Genomic DNA, 16,642 nt, shown 5'->3' with positions numbered 1-16,642 from the left:
TAGACGGTCCCGCACTTACAGTAGCGTAAGCGGTAGAAGGCCCGCTTCTCTGAGACCCCCGTAAAGCCTGTTGAAAGTCTTGCTCCATTTGGCAAGACGAAGCTAGTGTGCAGGCTAGATCATGCTACCCCGCAAGATAACCAAAGAACTCCGGTGGTGCTTGAGACGGCGGCTGACTCTCCACTAGTACAGACTCGGTAATTTTGGAATGCTACAGGTCCAAGTGATCCAAACGAAAGTCAAGCTAATTAATCGACTCAGGTTCCCATTTTGAGCTCGAGAGATAGCAGACACGAGTGCGAAGAAGTGAGGGACTGACCTGCCAAGTGCCGCTTCTACATGGCGTGAGAGTGTGCCTTGAATCAGCAAAAACGATCGTGTCTGTAGCAAAGAAATCGCACCAGCCAAACAAACGCTTGCCTTATTGGATAAACTCACATGTCCCTTCGTTTTCGCGATTGAGACCCAACACAGAACATCAAGAATGGATCTTGGACTAGGCCTTCAAGGCGATGTGGTGGTGGTGACAGGCGCAGGAGGACAGATAGGCCAGGTCATCGTCGAAGCATTTTTGGCTGCTGGCTGCTTCGTCGGCGGCTTTGATATCGACAAGTCCAAGTTTGTCAAAGAACACCAGAATCTCTTCTGGGTTGCGGTCGATACTACCGACGAGGCGGGCATGTTCTCCGCATGGAAGAGCGTCGAAGGACGGTTTAATGCGACTCCTACACTCTGCGTCTGCGCAGCTGCAGTTGATCTCAGTTTCGTCGAGCATCATTCATCTATTACAAAAATGTCAACTAGCCAATTTCGCAGAACTCTCGACATCGTGCGTTAAATCTTATCTTTAGTCTGATTGGAAGGTTTCTAACGTTTGAGTAGAACACAACAGGAACTTTCATAACCGCAAAATTATGGCTCCAACATGTGGAGAAAATGCTCAAGAACAGCAGTACGAAAACGAACGGTGTCAATGGCCCAAATTCATCGACAGCACTACCACAAGACAAGAAGGACAAGAACATCTCATTAACAATTATCGTTTCCGAGGCTGGGGACTTTGGAGTCGCCGGCAACCCAGACTATGCAGCAAGCAAAGCCGCAGTTCAATTCGGTCTCGTTCTATCCCTAGCACCGGACGCTGCACGTGTCCATCCGTCGGCGAGAGTCAACTCCATCTCCCCGGGAGCTGTCGACACGAAGAGGTTCAGAATAGAGTGCTTAGAGGACGAGGCTGGTACACTCAGGTGGATCGAGTCCGAAGCGACGGTTGCTCAAAAGAAGGCGGTGGATGTAGAGGGGATTGCCAAGATGTGCCTGGTGCTGGCGAGTGAGAAGTGGTCTCCTTCAGTGACTGGTCAGAATGTGAGACTCAATGGTGGGAAGAGTGGGAGGCTTTTCTGGAACCAGAATGGTGATGCTTTGTGGTGATGTTTGATAAACAGGTATAAATTTACATTGAGAAATTTGCACAGAAACAGTTGGCGAGAACTGCAAGGAATGAAATATCATTATAGTCAGTTGTTCAGACTCAACAGAGTATCTTGAGAGGCTTATCGACCGTCTCCACGTAAAGTCAGATTGATGACTAAATGCGAGCCAAGTGGCACAAGAGAGCCGCGCATAGTCAGAGAAAACGAGAGTACTGGTCCATTTCAAAGGCTACGTTACTGGATCTATGAGCTAGGCGTTCTTGTCTTCCAAGAATTTGCTACATCTGTCATGCACTCAAAGGTGATTTCTCCCTTACTGGCGTGATTGGCCTTTGCCCTGAGTTTAGCGACAAACCTGTCAATCATACCAATAACGTGAGACCTGCCAGCGCACTCAGGATGCAGGATGAGTGGAAAGATAGATCCGTATCCAGCACCAGGACCTTCATCTACAAAGCTCTCATTTTCCCACAGCCATTCAAAACGGTCCAGCCACATCTTCTCTATGACGTCTGTACTCACGTAGCCTTGGGTTGTTGCAGAGTGTGGGTAGAAGCATAGGGGAGTAGCATCTTCAGTGTACCAACTTCCGGGAATCTCTACCAGAGACGTTTCCGCATCCTGCGACCCGGGCTCAGGTTGCTCGGCGAAAGTTATTGGCTTCATCCAGGTGCTAGCAGGTTGACTGTAGTCTGGAATTGCCGGCTTGCCTTCTGAAAATGTCTTGGGGAGGAAGTAAGGCAAGCTGTCGTGGGAATTTAGGCTCGCGTCGTAGAGAAACCCGTGTTCTTCCAGGAGGCGAACTGTTGACTCCCTGATCTCGTACAGGGGAGCTCGATACCCAACCGGTTTCTTACCCTGGCAGAGGGAAGTGGCTAGCTCTATGCACTTCACAAGTATATCCCTTTCCTGCTGCTCAGATAACGAGTATGCGCTCTCATGGCTGTAGCCATGCAGGCCGATCTCTGCGCCGCTCGCAACGATGGCCTGGGTCTGTCGTGGATAGCTTTCAATCGAGTGGCCTGGAATGAACCAAGACACATGTTGCGAGATACCATGCTTGCTGAACACCCTCAATAATCTTTCGACGCCGACGTTGCCGCCGAAGTGGGCAGCCGAGTAGTCGGCGAGTTTGTTCTCTGGGACATGGCCCGTTCCTATCAGCCCCGAGACAGCGTCAAAGTCAACAGAGAGACAGATTCTCAATCTTCGGCGCTTCTCAGGAGGATTGGCGGCGGTTGGCAAGGCCACTCTATGCGTCAAGGAATCGCTGGCGGTCTTGGCTTGAAGCTCATCCTGTGTTTCTCTCCATAGTAAGCGACCCTCCTGGCCTCCATCGACAGATATGCACTGCCCTGTGATATGGCCAGCAGCTCGATGAGATGCCAAAAATGCCATGCAACGAGCTGCATCACTGGGCTCTGCAATCTTGCGGAGCGACACAGTCGCTTCTGCCTCAGCCCATCTCTCCTTCGGGTCATCTAGCCGATCCCCAATCAATGGGGTGTTGATCCATCCAGGCGCAACGGCGTTGATACGACCTTTTGAGTTGAGCTTCACAATCTCGTTCTTGACGGTCTTTACGAGTCCATACTGAAGACCTGCTTTGCCCGACGCATATTCAGCGTGACCAGCCTGCCCAAAAACGCCTGTTTCGGAGCCGGTGACTACAATAGCGACGTTGTCTAGTTCCTTGCCCGATGCCTCTTGGGCCTGCTTAACTGAAAGAAGAAAGTGCTTGATGGTGAGAAAGGTTCCTCGGACATTGACAGAGTAGACCGCATCCCATCTCTCCGTGTCAATATCCCAGACCGATGGGTGACTGCTCTCGTCTGTGATGCCAGCATTGGCAATGAGGATTTGGACTGGGCCAAACTTGCTGCTGGCTTCTTCAAATGCCTGAGCAATCGATGATTCAGTTCTCAAATCACCCGAAACATGATGCAGTCTCGTCTTCTGCTCTTCTGAAATTGATAGTGCATCGACATTCAGCGAGTTCCTATCAAAAGAAGTGACCCGACACCCGTTGGCTGGTCACGAATATTAGCCACAGTGAACGAACATGGGCCACGATGATTGACGACTAACCAAGAAATTCCTTAACAACAGCCCCGCCGACTCCCCCAGATGCGCCCGTCACAAAGACATGGCAGCTCTCGAGACCAAGAAACGTCGACGGTGAGACCTGGAGAGACATATTCAGGGCGTTGTATTGCTGATAAGCGAGCAGTCGGTTTGGCGTTCTGTTGCTGGCCAAGTCCCTTCAAATACTGCACTCGAACTGTAGAAAGGCCAGAGAGGGGAGAAAGGGATATACCTACTTAGTTACGTCAGGAGTTCTCTACAACCACTACCCTTTCTCGCTCGAACCTGATTAAGTTTAGAAGCTGGTAGCCTGATAAGGAAAGACGGGGCGGCTAAGATACACCCTCGGGGTTGCTGTATCAATACATGACCATCAGCGAACTTCCCCGCGTCGACCTAGTATTAGGGATCCTTTTGTCGGCAAGGCCGGGGAAGCCTGGTTCGGTATGTCGGTAATAGATAAGCCCAATCCTATACTAGTAATTCCTGGCTAGACCTATCTTTAGAGACATGGTAACTTAGACATCAGACCGAGACCGCGATATGTGACTGTAATCTTGGGAGTCCTTTATCTCTGTTATTGTACCCCTGCCCTGGTATTCCGAGTCCTGTATACGGGTGTCGTAATGACATTATAGATAAGGCCATGTTTTGAATAGCCGTCAAGTTTCCCTCAAGACGCCTGGGAGCGGACCCTCTCTATCACTTGCAGTTCCAACTTATCATTCCCCATCAAGTCTCTATTTCGAAGCAACATTAATTACAATGGAAGATAATAAATCTCTCGGAAAGAAACATCCAGACAGTACGGCTACCTCAGACAATCATGACGGCTGCTCTGTCGTCGCAGAGCATACGCAGGAGGTACCAGTAAACTTCGGACTCCTGTCTCTCACAGGCCTAGGCATCATCATTGGAGTTGTTTGGCCTGCTTCTGGAGGTTCAATTCAAGTTGCAATCTTCAATGGCGGATCTCCAGGTATGTTGCATGCTACCTACGCTAGACTCACAGCAACTGATCCAGCTACAGGCGTTCTCTACGAGTTCATCGTCGTATCATTCTTCTACTTCTTCGTCGCCGCATCCCTTGCCGAGCTTGCCAGCGCCATGCCCTCCAGCGCGGGCGTATACTACTGGGCGTCTATCACCCCTGGGAGACGATATGGCCGGGTCATTGGCTTTTTTGCCGGCTGGTGGAATTATCTAGGCTGGATCTGCGCTGGTGCAAGTATGGCTGCGATATGGAGCAACAGCATCATCCAGATCTATGCACTGAAACATCCCGACTACATTGTGAAAGAAGTTCATGTCTTTGTGGTATTTGTTATCTCCACATGGCTCGCCTGCTTCTCGGTCTGTTACGCTGGCCGGACAATGCCTCTCCTCAACCAATTCGGCATCTACTGGCTCCTGATCGGCCTGCTCATCACCATCGTGGTGCTTGCAGCTGTACCTCTTCGAAGCGGGGGAAGTGGCCATGCAACTTCGTCCTTTGTATGGCTTGAGTGGCAAGCCGACCTTGGATACCCTAATATCATAGTATTCCTTGGCGGCATGTTGAACGGCGCTTACAGTGTTGGATGTCCTGCAGCTGTAAGCCATTTGGCTGAGGAGATACCCCGTCCGCAGAGAAATGTGCCTCTTGCCATGGGCCTTCAGGTCCTCACGGGCTTCATCACGGGCTTCTCGTATCTGATCGCTCTCATGTATTCCATCCATAGCTACGACAGGATCTTCGCGAGCCAATTTCCGCTTGCCGAGATTTACCTCCAAGCTACTGGATCAGCCGACGGGACGATTTGTCTCCTGGTTCTCATGCAGACATGCATTGGGCTAAGCATAATCGGTCTTTACATCACGTGTGGACGAACATTGTGGGCATTGAGCCGCGACGGCGCAACACCATGGCCATCAATCTTTTCCAACTTCAACTTCAAGTTCGACGCACCCATCAATGCAACCATGGCCTCTGCGGTGCTCGTCACCTTGATGGGGTGCATTTACGTCGCAAGCAAAACAGCTTTTAACGCTATTATTGGTTCGTTTGTACTTATGTCTTCGTCGGCATACACCGCAGCGGTCCTGCCTCACCTTCTCACAGGACGAAGAAATGTCGTATGTGGACCGATACGACTAGGTAGAAAGCTGGGTTTCGTTGTCAATGCGATCGCGAGCACGTATATGGTGATTGCTTTTGTTATTTACTGCCTGCCCTTTTCCTTACCTGTTACTGCTCAGAATATGAACTATGCCTGTCTAGTTTGGGGTGGCTCGACCCTGCTACTAGGCATTTACTGGTTGTGGAAGGGAAGACACGGGTACACAGGACCTATTGGAGAGATAAATAACTAAAATTTGGGCGCCATGATATTGATACCAAAGCCCGTAGTAGGAAATTCTTGTTTATGTATAGGTCTTGTCTAACCACAATTGACACAATGTGAGCATATTTTCTCCATTACATGTGCTGAACAATAGTTCACCTCCTCTTCACCAATATCAGTGCAACAGCCATCTTTGCCGACAAGGTTGACAAATCGATTGGCTCTCCACTGTCTTCCAACAATTTCCGTACCTTACTCATCAGGATCCGGACATGGTCTTCTTCTGTCCCCACGAGCTCAGGATTCTCTTTCTGCCAGCGACTCACTGAACCGAATGTTCCTACCAATCTCTCTATCATTAGGAGCTGTTTGTCTAGGGGCTCACCAACTCTGCTCCGCTCGGTTCCCGTCCTGCCTGCGTCGGGGACGAAGCCGTCTTCAGCAGTGAGCACATGGCGCGTAGGTACTCGGTGATCATAAAACGCAGAAGTATCGGGATCATCCCAAGGCATGGGAAGAGCTACATAACCGCTTTGAGTGAGATGGGTGCTTGCGGTTGAGTAAGGGGCAAGAGCGTCCAGAAAGTCGTTAAAGATGGATTGAAGTTCGGTGTTATTGTTGAATGAGCCTAGACAATTTCTATTAGCATACTGTAGACGCTGGAGAGGAATTTCTGCGTACCCGATTGTCTGAAAACTGTCCAGATTGCGACAGTTCCTCCTGGTTTCAGCACCTTGGCTGCTGCTGCCCAGAACCTCGGCATATCGAACCAGTGAGCCTCGAGACTGTCAGTGAAGGCCTTTGGGTTAGGAGATATGTACATACCGCAGTAGCAGCTGTTATCATATCGATAGAGGAATGGGGAATGTCATTGATCTTGTCAATATCTTCTGCCGTGCTCAGCTTGTATACGATTGGGGCGCCAGTTCCAGTCTTTCCACCAAGAGTAGTAGCTGTTGTGATCATACTCTCTCCCGGATCAACGCCATAAGCTAGATCAAAGTGCGGCGCTAGCTTTTGAGTCGCAGTGCCTGGTCCACAACCGACATCCACTACACATCCAGTCTCTCCATTAGTGGATCTGTGATAGTTGAGAATGAAGTCGATAAGAGCATCGGTGTAGCCAAGTCGTCCCGCAGCGTAGTCGGAAGCTTGGTCGGTAGTGTAGTTTCGAAAGGTGACATCTCGCGGTTCTAACACCTCCGACGCCATGGTTGATAGTGCTGTAAGAATATCTGCTCTCGTGTAGAGACCTATAGTTCTGAAATTTCATCAAGGCGGGGAACGGTTTTATAAACCTCTCCGGCCCGGACATCGGAGCACATAGTAAGCACCGGTTCCGAGCAGATGACGTACCCAAAAAGGTGAGACCGCTTCCAACGATAAGCCGCTGACTCGTTCTGGACGTTTCAGTCATGCATGCTAATAGTTGAAGGCTGGTTGAGCAGTTGCGCAGGTCAGATCATTAGGCTCACTACTAAGAACTCGTTAGGTATGACTCGGCATCGAAATACCTGTGTGCGCCGCTCGTGACAATCACCAATCTTCATTACATCAGTTGATTATCCGCGATGTCAAGAGCATGGCATTTATCGTAACTGTGGAATACGAAAATGATACCGGGTGTAGAAAAAATTAACAAGGTTAATATTACTATTGTCGTTAGTAAATAAACTACCGTGCCGCTAATTGACGCTATTCATTTCTGTAACCGAATGTCGCTATAATCATCAATAGCCTCGAGCCATTTTCAGCTCCAGAGCCAAAAAGAAATGAACTCCTCTCAGGAGACAGCGCCACTAAGAAAACAAGCATTTCATAAAGAGGGAATCCCTCTGTTGATTCCTTGATCCAGATTTCTTTCTTTCTCATCCCACTATTGTCAATTCTTTGACGTCCGATCTTTACTTCACATTTGCCTTGTTTTTTGACCTCCATCATGGTCGCCATTCGCTCGTTTTTGATCCTCTCCGCTGCAGTTGGCATTGCATCTGCTGGAAAATGCAAGCCTGAAAGCCATACAAGCTCAATCGTGTCGGTGCCCAGCAGCACTGTTTCCGCCAGCGACACCGCCTCGTCAACCGCTTCCGCCTCGGCCACCCTCATCGGGTCTACTACTACTACTACTATGGCTGATACAACGGTGGAAACTAGCCTCGCCGAGTCTGCTACGGAGACTAGCACAATCGAGTCAAAGCCCACAACCTTTCTTACTTCTTTCACCACGTCGAATGCGGACACCACTATCAAAGCTGCAACCACTACTTCCGCTGCCCCCGATCCCGTTGTCACCTGTCCCTCAGAGGTAGACCAGTGCCTTGGTACCATGGAAATTCAATGCGACGTGATTCTCTCGGGCCTGACAAATCCTACCACTGTCGCTGATCTGAACGAGTGTGCCCAGCAATGTAACTCCGACACCTCTTGCCTGGCATTCACGTATTCGGACGGCCTCCAAACATGCTTCAAGGTTACTGCTTCTCAAACCTACGCTGTCGTGGACTTGAGTGGCTGGGTATCTGGCATCAAGGGAACGTGCAGTCAGAACACCGAGTCCAGTAGCACAGCTTTCATATCAACCGCCGAAACCACTACAACCGAAGCAGCAACGACGACAACCACCCTGGCACCTGCCGATCCTACCTGCCCCTCAACAGTTGAGCAATGCGCCAGTGACTCGGCAGTGTTGTGTGATGTCCAGCTCAGTGATTTGCAACTCGCTGGATTCTCCAATGATATTCTCGAGTGCGCCTCGTTCTGCGACCAAGATGATACTTGCGCCGGCTTCTCCCGTGTCCGCTCGAGCGGAGCTTGCTTCAAGGCTATTACTCTCATCGCAGGCGTCACCCAATCGGACAAAGTTGGATGGGACAGTGGTATCAAGGGCACCTGTGGACAACAACTTCAACCCACAACTACAGCCTTCACATCCACCGCCGAAACTACTACAACCGAAGCGGCCACAACTACAACCGCAGCAGCACCGGCAAACAACTGTCCCTCCGAGACCGGCCAGTGCAAGAACGGAGCTCTTATCCTATGCGATGTCGTTCTGGGTGATCTGAGCATTGCCGGCATCTCTAATGATATCACCGAGTGCTCTCAGTTCTGTGCGGCTGAAGATGATTGCCGTGGCTTTTCCCGTAGACGAGACACTGGTGCGTGCTTGCTGGCTTTCGTTGATCCCGACGACGTCACTCAGGCGGCCCAAGAGGGATGGGATAGTGGTATCATGAACACTTGCTTCAACTAGATAAGCTAGGAGCAGGATCTAAGGAACTGACTTGGGCGTGATGAGTGCCCAGCTTGTTGCTGAGAGTTGTTGCAGCATTACCGGTGCCGCGAGGGTTGAATGCAATATGAGACATACTTCTAATCTTCTTGAACATTATCATTTTTATATAAGTGTCGAGTTAGAGTCTATACATCTTAACATTGCCATCTCTTTCACGCTTTCTTGGTAATTCCAGTGCAGTGTCGAAATGACAGCGGGGAACTTACTTCTGACAGACTCAGATGGAGCGGTAGCAGGGATAAGCCTCTAATCACGATTTAGAATCACTGTGCGCCCCGGGAGTATCTGTTCACCGGATCGGAAAATGTGCTACCAACCGAACTCAAAATATGGTTAACTTCTTAGTCCGACGGAGTACCAAAACACGACCGACTCGGGCAAACGGTTTGATAGGATAGTCCGCGAATCCACGTACCGCACTCCTAAATTCAATCCCAAAACGATTTGGTGCTTCATAATATTTGTTCATGTACAAAAGGAATACCTGCAGCTAGATTTCCGCCACTAATTCTCAAACCTCCCGGATGCTCACGGTCATGCGCTCATAATTAGCGGGCGTATCACTGCTGCCAATCTGCCACGTGTGACCAAACGCTCGAACACCGACAGAATTTAAGCTCCAAGTACCTGTAGCAGCTACACATGTCGGAGGCATACTGGTAGATCCACTCGATACACAAGAGATCGCCGGGAGCGAGCACTCGATCCCAAAGGTACCAGACAACTCGCAAGTCAGAAAAGCCGTCTGCAACGGAGTCTCGCTATGGCAGGTCACAACAGTCGCAGGCCTATTGAGTTCCTCGTTCGTCGCACCATAGTATCCACAGAGGGACCAGCCGAGGTCATATACGATCCTGCCTTGAGAGTCGATGGAGTATGGTCGAGTGGAGGGGTTGTCGTCGTCGGTGGCGGGGTCGAATACGGCGACGGCACCGTCGCGGCTGTAACTTTGGAGACTTCTGCCTGCGACGGCGTTTGAACCAGAAGCAAACATTGTGAAGGTAAGGATGGCTGCGGATGAGGTTGTCTCAGCGACAGTGGTGGTGACATCGGTGGTAGTTGGCTCAACCGATGTAGTCTCTGTTTTAAAGTCCGTGGTGGCTGAGGCTGCAGACGTCTCAACTGTGATGGACGAATCCGATGTCTCCGCCGAGGAAGCAGATGTCTCGGTAGAGGACCCGACTACCGCGGAGGAAGTGGCCTTTACATCTTCAGTGCTCAATGCAACAGAAGTGACCAATGGTGTCACTCTAGGTTTAACAGTCGATGATGCCTTGATTCACGTCTTCTGTAAGCTGTGAGGGCTCTGGCCTCACAGCAAAACTCAATGAGGCTGAAGCATTAACCTTATCGCCATCCCAAAAGCTTAGTCGTTGCACTTGGCCTCTGGCCCAATATCAGTCCGAGTCGCTTCCATTAATTCTGCTCCGAAATATGACTGAGACTCCTCATCACCAATCGAGATGTATATCCCAACTCTACTTTTTTCCACCCTGGGATTAGTCTCCATTGCTTCGGCATTTCCCAGTCGAATCTCAAACCCGGAGAGGCTATTTCGTCGCCTTTTATTGCAAAAGCTAGATACAAACGCCGATAAGGACAGTCTTCGGTACCAGCCAGCCCTCGACTTTGACAAAGACAGCTGCTATCACACCGCAGCTATTGATAGATATGGTGTCGTAAACAAAGGTCTCTCCAAACATGGTCATATAACACGCGACTGCCGTGATAGATCTCGGCTCGACAATGCAAACGTCTACACAAGAAAGCGCTGCAATAACGGATGGTGCGCATACATGTGAGTCCCCAACCGCTAATATGCCCGCGAGCTCACGTTGATCGGATCAAGGTATGAGTACTACTTTGAAACGGATAGAACGCGTTTGCCATTGAGTGGCCACAAACACGATTGGGAAAACGTAGTAGTCTTTGTCACGACCAGCACCATCCAACGCGTCGTAGCCTCAGCCCACGGAAAATATCGTCACAAGGATAAGCCGCTACTTCAAGACGGTCATCCTTTGATCGTGTATCACAAGAGCTTTATGTCAACTCATGCCCTTCGGTTTGCCAAGGACGAGGACGTGAAAGAGGTTGAGAACGATTATGGGAAGTGGGTTATGGCCGATCTGATTGGCTGGGATGGGTTCCCGACCCAAGAGTTCAAGAAGAAGTTGTCAAGACATAAGTTTGGAAAAGCGAATTTTCATTTAAAGGATGGACAATTTGCATGGAGTTTGGAAAAGGCAGCTGGGGATGCTATTCCTGGGTTTAATTGTCAGAAGGATGGTGGGAACGAGTACAAGAACAAGGACCAAAATGAAAAGAAGGGTATGCGCAAAGAAAAGCAGAAGAAGAAAGTGAAAGACAAGAGCGAGATTCAGGTGAAAGAGAAGGATGTAAAGAATGATGAGGGCGAGGACTAGATAAACTTAAACCAAAATCGACAATAGTATCATTGAAATACTACTCGGCGTTTCAAGGCTGGTGTAAAGACGATGAGATAAAAGGGTTAGAAAAGGCCCTAGAGGGTTATAGGAATTAACTAATCTTAGGATTAGTAGATCTCTCTAGGTATTTTGCCGCTTTAAGCCTTATGCAAGGAAACTAAATCTAATAGCTTATTTAACATCAGAGCAGCTAAAACTTAACCCTCTTTTTAATAAAAGTCCTAAACTAAGTGGAGAAAGTTTCTAATAAGCTTAAATAGCTATAGAATAATAATAATTATTTAAAGCAGATATTAGGAACTCAGTAGTTATAGACCTGCTAGTCTTAGCTGTTGCAGTTTTTCTTCCTATATAAAGATACTCTTAATATAATGTAATAGTATTATATTCTTAAAACTCTAAGGTTTGAGGTAATATATATAACAGATGATAGAGCGTATAAACCATATTGTGACATATTCAAATAGATCTTTAAAGTTGAAAACACGCCTAATACAGATAACTATGGTAAAATAAGATATAAAGATATAATAGTCCAGTCGTGTTAAAAGTTCTTAGATTGGTTATTATTATCTACTTAGATTTTCTATATTATTAGCAAGCTAAGGTTAGGGAGGTCAACCCGAGTAAAATTCCTTTCTTTATATTTAACAACTAAAGCCAAACTAGAAGAATAGGCTGGTAGGTTCTAATACTATAATTTGCAACCTGTTATATTAGTATATACCCTTAGAGGGGAAAGATCTAAATCTTACTAAGTTTTCCTTCTAGAATTTTAGAACTTGTCTATAGAATTCTATTAATGGCCTTTATTATTATTTACTTTATAATATTCTTAAAGCTTATCTATGCTTAATTTAGGATGTTGTTCCTATAGTATAGGATGATATTTAAAATAATATTTAGTAATTATAAGGACATTCAGATGTTTTAGCTAAAAGTATCAAGTCTGATTTATAAAGAGTAATTACCAATTATAGCTTATAGATATATTATTTTAAAACTTATTAGGTCTACTTTTTCATTAATAGCCTTTATGAAAAGGAGGAAGCCTTTGAACAGGAGGAAGTCTCTGAACAAGACTATATATATCTTATCAAGACTCTAAATAACTAGATTAAGAGCTCCGATGATAGCCTTAAGATATGCATCTCAAGTAGAGACTACACCCTTTTTTTAAACAGGCTTTCGGAAGATAGATGACTTTAGCTGCTAGACCTTACCTGGCTTGGCATAAGGGCATGTCTTATTTCACATCTATCCAACCAGACACTTCGGGATCATCTCATCGACGAGATCCTTGTGAAAGCAGATGGTGTCTTCTTAGTGTCTTCTTATGGATAGTCTTAGTCACAGCCGATATTCTATGGAAAATTAAGAATAATATTTCCAAAGAAAGACTATTATAAATTGTTAATGATCGCCCCTCTGGACTTAAAACACTATTGCATTATATTTTTAATCGACTAGAGAAGGATAACTAAAAGAAGATATTTCAGGTAATAAAAATACTAATAGCTGTAGGTAAGAATAACCTCAGGGCTTTCACTATCGCCAGCTTTATCCTTCTTAATCTCTATAACGAATTCTTGATCCAGGATGGCTTCCCATCTAAGGAATTTACCACGAAATAGAAAACAGACCAAGGTCTTGTCTTATGCCGAATGGCTTCACGGCAGCTGTAATGGCTTTCTTGAAGTTGCAACTGTCGATGATAAGTTTTGGCTGGGAACCACTATTACTTTCTTACATCAATCTATTATAGATATACTACAAAATGTAGTAGTCAAGGATATCATAAGCAACGTGTCAAGAGGCTTCCAACAGCATTGACGCCTTCTCTTGTCTGCTGTTTGCAGAGGCAAAGCTTGCCGACCCTGGCGATATATACTAATCAGGTGGCATTCGCGCTGAAGCAGCTTTGCTACGCCTTTGCAACCAAAATAAAAAGTCAACCATATCGATTTCTAGAAGCCATGAATTCTTGGCTTTGTTGCTCCGTCCAGCGGCCCACGAGGGACTCTTGGCTACATCTTCGTAAAAACGAATTTACTAGGTTTCTTCTTGGTTATTATTCCGATGCCGGAGATCCTGAGAAGTTTATGCTCTCAGAAATTTCAGAAGAGGTCTTTAGTATGTTCTACTTAGCTATTATGGAACATAATTTCGAATATGTCAAATGGACGGTTGACCACTTTCCGTCGGTTCTAGAAAGTGCTATTGGCAAAAAGCTATTCATATATCTCATTCTGAAACAAACTCGGCCGACCTTAGAAGATCTCGACTACTTCTTTGACGTGGGGCTTTCGACTGAGCCATGCGCCAAAAGTCATAGTCCAGTCTTACAATTTGATATAAGATATACTGCCAGAGCACATCAGACTTCGTGGCAAGTATAACTGTCAAACAGATTTCTGATTTGGTGTGATTTGAAAGACTTTCTCAGAGCTCCCAAGGCCTTGACAGAGATCGATTCTTGCATATCGTTATGAGATTCCTTGAACAGGAAGTAACTACTAGCTTTTGGGTTACAATCATCAAACGTGAAATTCCTCACAGTAAACTTGTTTTCAACTTTGAGAATACTCAAATAGTTGAAGTGTGAAGTGATCTCATTGATTGCACGTTGGAAAATGAGATCATATGGTTGGATCCTAAAAGGCCGAAGAAAATGACACTTCGAGAATGGATTGAAGCCATGAATTTAAAGGACAAGGACTATATAGTCCATTCAATCGATCGAGAGAATGCTTCAGAGGAGACTCACAGGCCATTGACGGATGGTGTGAACCTCTCCCATCCACGACACAAAGACAGCGAACTTGCTGCCCTAGCCGAAGGAGTCATATACCACATACCCCCCTCTGAGAAGCATGAGGAAAACTTAGCATCTCCTTTTTTCTTAATAACATCAAAACAGAGTGTGAGGGTTTCACCCCAGTGGCTTGGGCTTTTGTCAGGTAAGCTTTACCGAGCCCTTGGTTATGTCAAAGCAGTCAGCTAATTACACCAAGTTACTTCCCTTTTCATCGCCCTAATAATAACCTGGATGACTGGGACGACAATCAGCGGCCAAGTAGGGTCTTGGAGATGAGGTGGAATGTTTGGAATATGATAATATAGAGTACAACAAAGCTTGCTACTTCTCAGAGACATCAGAAGCCTATATACTATCAAGCGAGGTTGCTAGTGCAGTCGCCAGATATCACAGTCGGACATTAGTAGTTCGTTAGACGACCAGTCGTCAAGTCCATCTCACTTAGCGGCACACGCTCTGTGTGTCTCCAAATTTTCCAAATCACGATGTTTCCCAAATATACCACGACACCAATGTAAGAAGTTAAAAACTTGGCGACGTCGAATGTTGGAATGAATGCGCCGTATCCTGGATCGGTTAGCTTTGCGTGTTGCTAAACAGGTAAAGCTTACCATTGAAAATGATTATTAGAATAGTCAGTGAAAGGGCAAAGTAAGCTCCATAAGGCTGGAACATTCCTCGGTAAGGCATTGAACTTCTGTCTATGCCCTGCGCCTTCAAGCCACGCGTGAAGCCGATGTAAGTGACAAGGATATTGACCCAGTTAAGGGCTCCAAAGACAGTCACGAGACTGACCAGGTATCCAAAGACCACAGAGGAGCTCTTGGCCGCGTTCATATATGCTAATACAGCAAACAAACTAGTAAATATCACACCAGCCAGAGGAACACCGTTGCCAGTAGTCTTGCCGAAGATCGCTGGAGCCTGATGATCATGAGACAGGCCAAAAAGAACACGAGAGCCGATGTAGATGTCAGAGTTCGCAGCGCTGAGGACAAAGACCAAAAGACACCCATTGATGACATCAGGGAAATGAGGAATCCCAGCCAGTTGGACGGCGATGACGAAAGGGCTAGCTCCAGCACCGGTCTTCTGCTTTGTACCGCCAATGAGCTGCGAACTGGTATATGGTACGGCCATGCCCAAGACAATAGCTCCGATAATGTAGAAGAAAACAATTCGCCAGAGAGTTTGACGGATAGCCTTTCGAATCGTCTTCTCGGGGTTGGGTGCTTCGCCGAATGCGACACCTACGACTTCTGTTCCAGTGTAGGCAAAGGTGGACTGGACGATCGCTGCCCAGAAGCCAAGGAGATGTCCCTTGGGCCCTTTAAGCAAGTATTCGCCGAAAGCTCCAGGATCGTTCCAGTATGAGAAGCCGATTTTCTTTCCTGATGGTTGACCGCCGACCGAGATGACGAAGCACGTGAGGATGAGAGTTGTCATAACGAGGAGCTTGATGCAGGACAACCAGAATTCGGCTTCCCCGAAGAAGGAGACGTGTAGGAGCTGATATTATGTCAGTATATCGTCATGAGAGCCGTTCTATAATGGGGAACTCACGTTAACTAGGATGATCACTACTGTGAACACAGTGACGAAAATGGCCACATTGAGATCCGGCCTCCAATACTGGATAATGATACCCGCTGCTGTGAGGTTGTTCGGCAGAACGATGGCATATTTGAAGAAATAATTCCACCCGGTCGCATACCTATTCCGTCAGTTAAATGTCAGGTTGGTCAAGAATTCATAAGACATACCCAAGAGCTGGATCAACGAATCTCGTAGCATAGCCACCAAAACCCTTGTCCATAGGAAACATAATAGACATCTCTCCCAGGGCCGTCATGACGAAGAACACCACAGCTCCAACAAGACAATACGCGATGAGAAGATTCGCAGGGCCACCACGCACCAAAGCTGTTCCCGTGCCAATGATAAGCCCGGTACCAATGGCACCAGCTACAGCTATCATGGAAACATGACGCGCTTTGAACTCGCGGCGAAGCTGGCCATCTTCTGCTGTCATGGTGCCTTCGTCGCTTGTCATGGCTGGTTCCAAGTTTGGGCCACAGTCACTTTCTTCCTTCTGCCGTTTCTCTGATGACATTTTCAAGACTGTAATTAAGAGGGGACTGAAAAACGGCCAAATCGATGTTGTGCGACAGTAAATATCTTCGGTCAATGGCCAACTTTATAGTCGGGGCCAAGTACGGGGAACCGCCGACTTTATG

The 16,642-nt window shown here is 47.2% G+C and overlaps 8 protein-coding genes across 8 annotated transcripts; 4 read left to right on the top strand and 4 right to left on the bottom strand.

The window, feature by feature from the left end:
* Positions 1-316: 316 nt before the first annotated feature.
* Positions 317-1,431, top strand: FOIG_15297 (uncharacterized protein; the record flags this gene model as incomplete). Its single annotated transcript, XM_031216650.1, has 2 exons — positions 317-829; positions 883-1,431. Exons 1-2 carry the CDS (start codon positions 485-487, stop codon positions 1,429-1,431), a joined length of 894 nt encoding a protein of 297 aa, XP_031053634.1. The 5' UTR covers positions 317-484.
* A 245-nt stretch (positions 1,432-1,676) lies between these two features.
* Positions 1,677-3,709, bottom strand: FOIG_15296 (glucose 1-dehydrogenase; the record flags this gene model as incomplete). The annotated part of the gene is made up of 2 exons (XM_031216649.1): positions 3,522-3,709; positions 1,677-3,463 (listed from the first exon to the last, which is right to left on the bottom strand). Exons 1-2 carry the CDS (start codon positions 3,628-3,630, stop codon positions 1,677-1,679), a joined length of 1,896 nt encoding a protein of 631 aa, XP_031053633.1. The 5' UTR covers positions 3,631-3,709.
* A 574-nt stretch (positions 3,710-4,283) lies between these two features.
* Positions 4,284-5,870, top strand: FOIG_15295 (uncharacterized protein; the record flags this gene model as incomplete). Its single annotated transcript, XM_031216648.1, has 2 exons — positions 4,284-4,497; positions 4,549-5,870. 2 exons carry the CDS (start codon positions 4,284-4,286, stop codon positions 5,868-5,870), a joined length of 1,536 nt encoding a protein of 511 aa, XP_031053632.1.
* A 127-nt stretch (positions 5,871-5,997) lies between these two features.
* FOIG_15294 (uncharacterized protein) lies at positions 5,998-7,054 on the bottom strand (the record flags this gene model as incomplete). The annotated part of the gene is made up of 3 exons (XM_031216647.1): positions 5,998-6,470; positions 6,524-6,620; positions 6,668-7,054. 3 exons carry the CDS (start codon positions 7,052-7,054, stop codon positions 5,998-6,000), a joined length of 957 nt encoding a protein of 318 aa, XP_031053631.1.
* A 727-nt stretch (positions 7,055-7,781) lies between these two features.
* Positions 7,782-9,095, top strand: FOIG_15293 (uncharacterized protein; the record flags this gene model as incomplete). The annotated part of the gene is made up of 1 exon (XM_031216646.1): positions 7,782-9,095. One exon carries the CDS (start codon positions 7,782-7,784, stop codon positions 9,093-9,095), a length of 1,314 nt encoding a protein of 437 aa, XP_031053630.1.
* Positions 9,096-9,648: 553 nt separating this feature from the next.
* FOIG_15292 (uncharacterized protein) lies at positions 9,649-10,131 on the bottom strand (the record flags this gene model as incomplete). The annotated part of the gene is made up of 1 exon (XM_031216645.1): positions 9,649-10,131. One exon carries the CDS (start codon positions 10,129-10,131, stop codon positions 9,649-9,651), a length of 483 nt encoding a protein of 160 aa, XP_031053629.1.
* A 133-nt stretch (positions 10,132-10,264) lies between these two features.
* On the top strand, positions 10,265-11,563 carry FOIG_15291 (uncharacterized protein; the record flags this gene model as incomplete). The annotated part of the gene is made up of 3 exons (XM_031216644.1): positions 10,265-10,427; positions 10,797-10,935; positions 10,987-11,563. The coding sequence occupies 3 exons, from the start codon at positions 10,265-10,267 to the stop codon at positions 11,561-11,563; spliced, it is 879 nt and encodes a 292-aa protein (XP_031053628.1).
* A 3,242-nt stretch (positions 11,564-14,805) lies between these two features.
* FOIG_15290 (uncharacterized protein) lies at positions 14,806-16,518 on the bottom strand (the record flags this gene model as incomplete). Its single annotated transcript, XM_031216643.1, has 4 exons — positions 14,806-14,972; positions 15,017-15,914; positions 15,969-16,119; positions 16,169-16,518. 4 exons carry the CDS (start codon positions 16,516-16,518, stop codon positions 14,806-14,808), a joined length of 1,566 nt encoding a protein of 521 aa, XP_031053627.1.
* Between the last annotated feature and the right edge of the window lie 124 nt (positions 16,519-16,642).

Source organism: Fusarium odoratissimum (assembly GCF_000260195.1).
Source record: "Fusarium odoratissimum NRRL 54006 unplaced genomic scaffold supercont1.50, whole genome shotgun sequence".
NCBI classification, from domain to species: domain Eukaryota; kingdom Fungi; phylum Ascomycota; class Sordariomycetes; order Hypocreales; family Nectriaceae; genus Fusarium; species Fusarium odoratissimum.
This window is presented reverse-complemented; position numbering and strand designations above follow the sequence as displayed.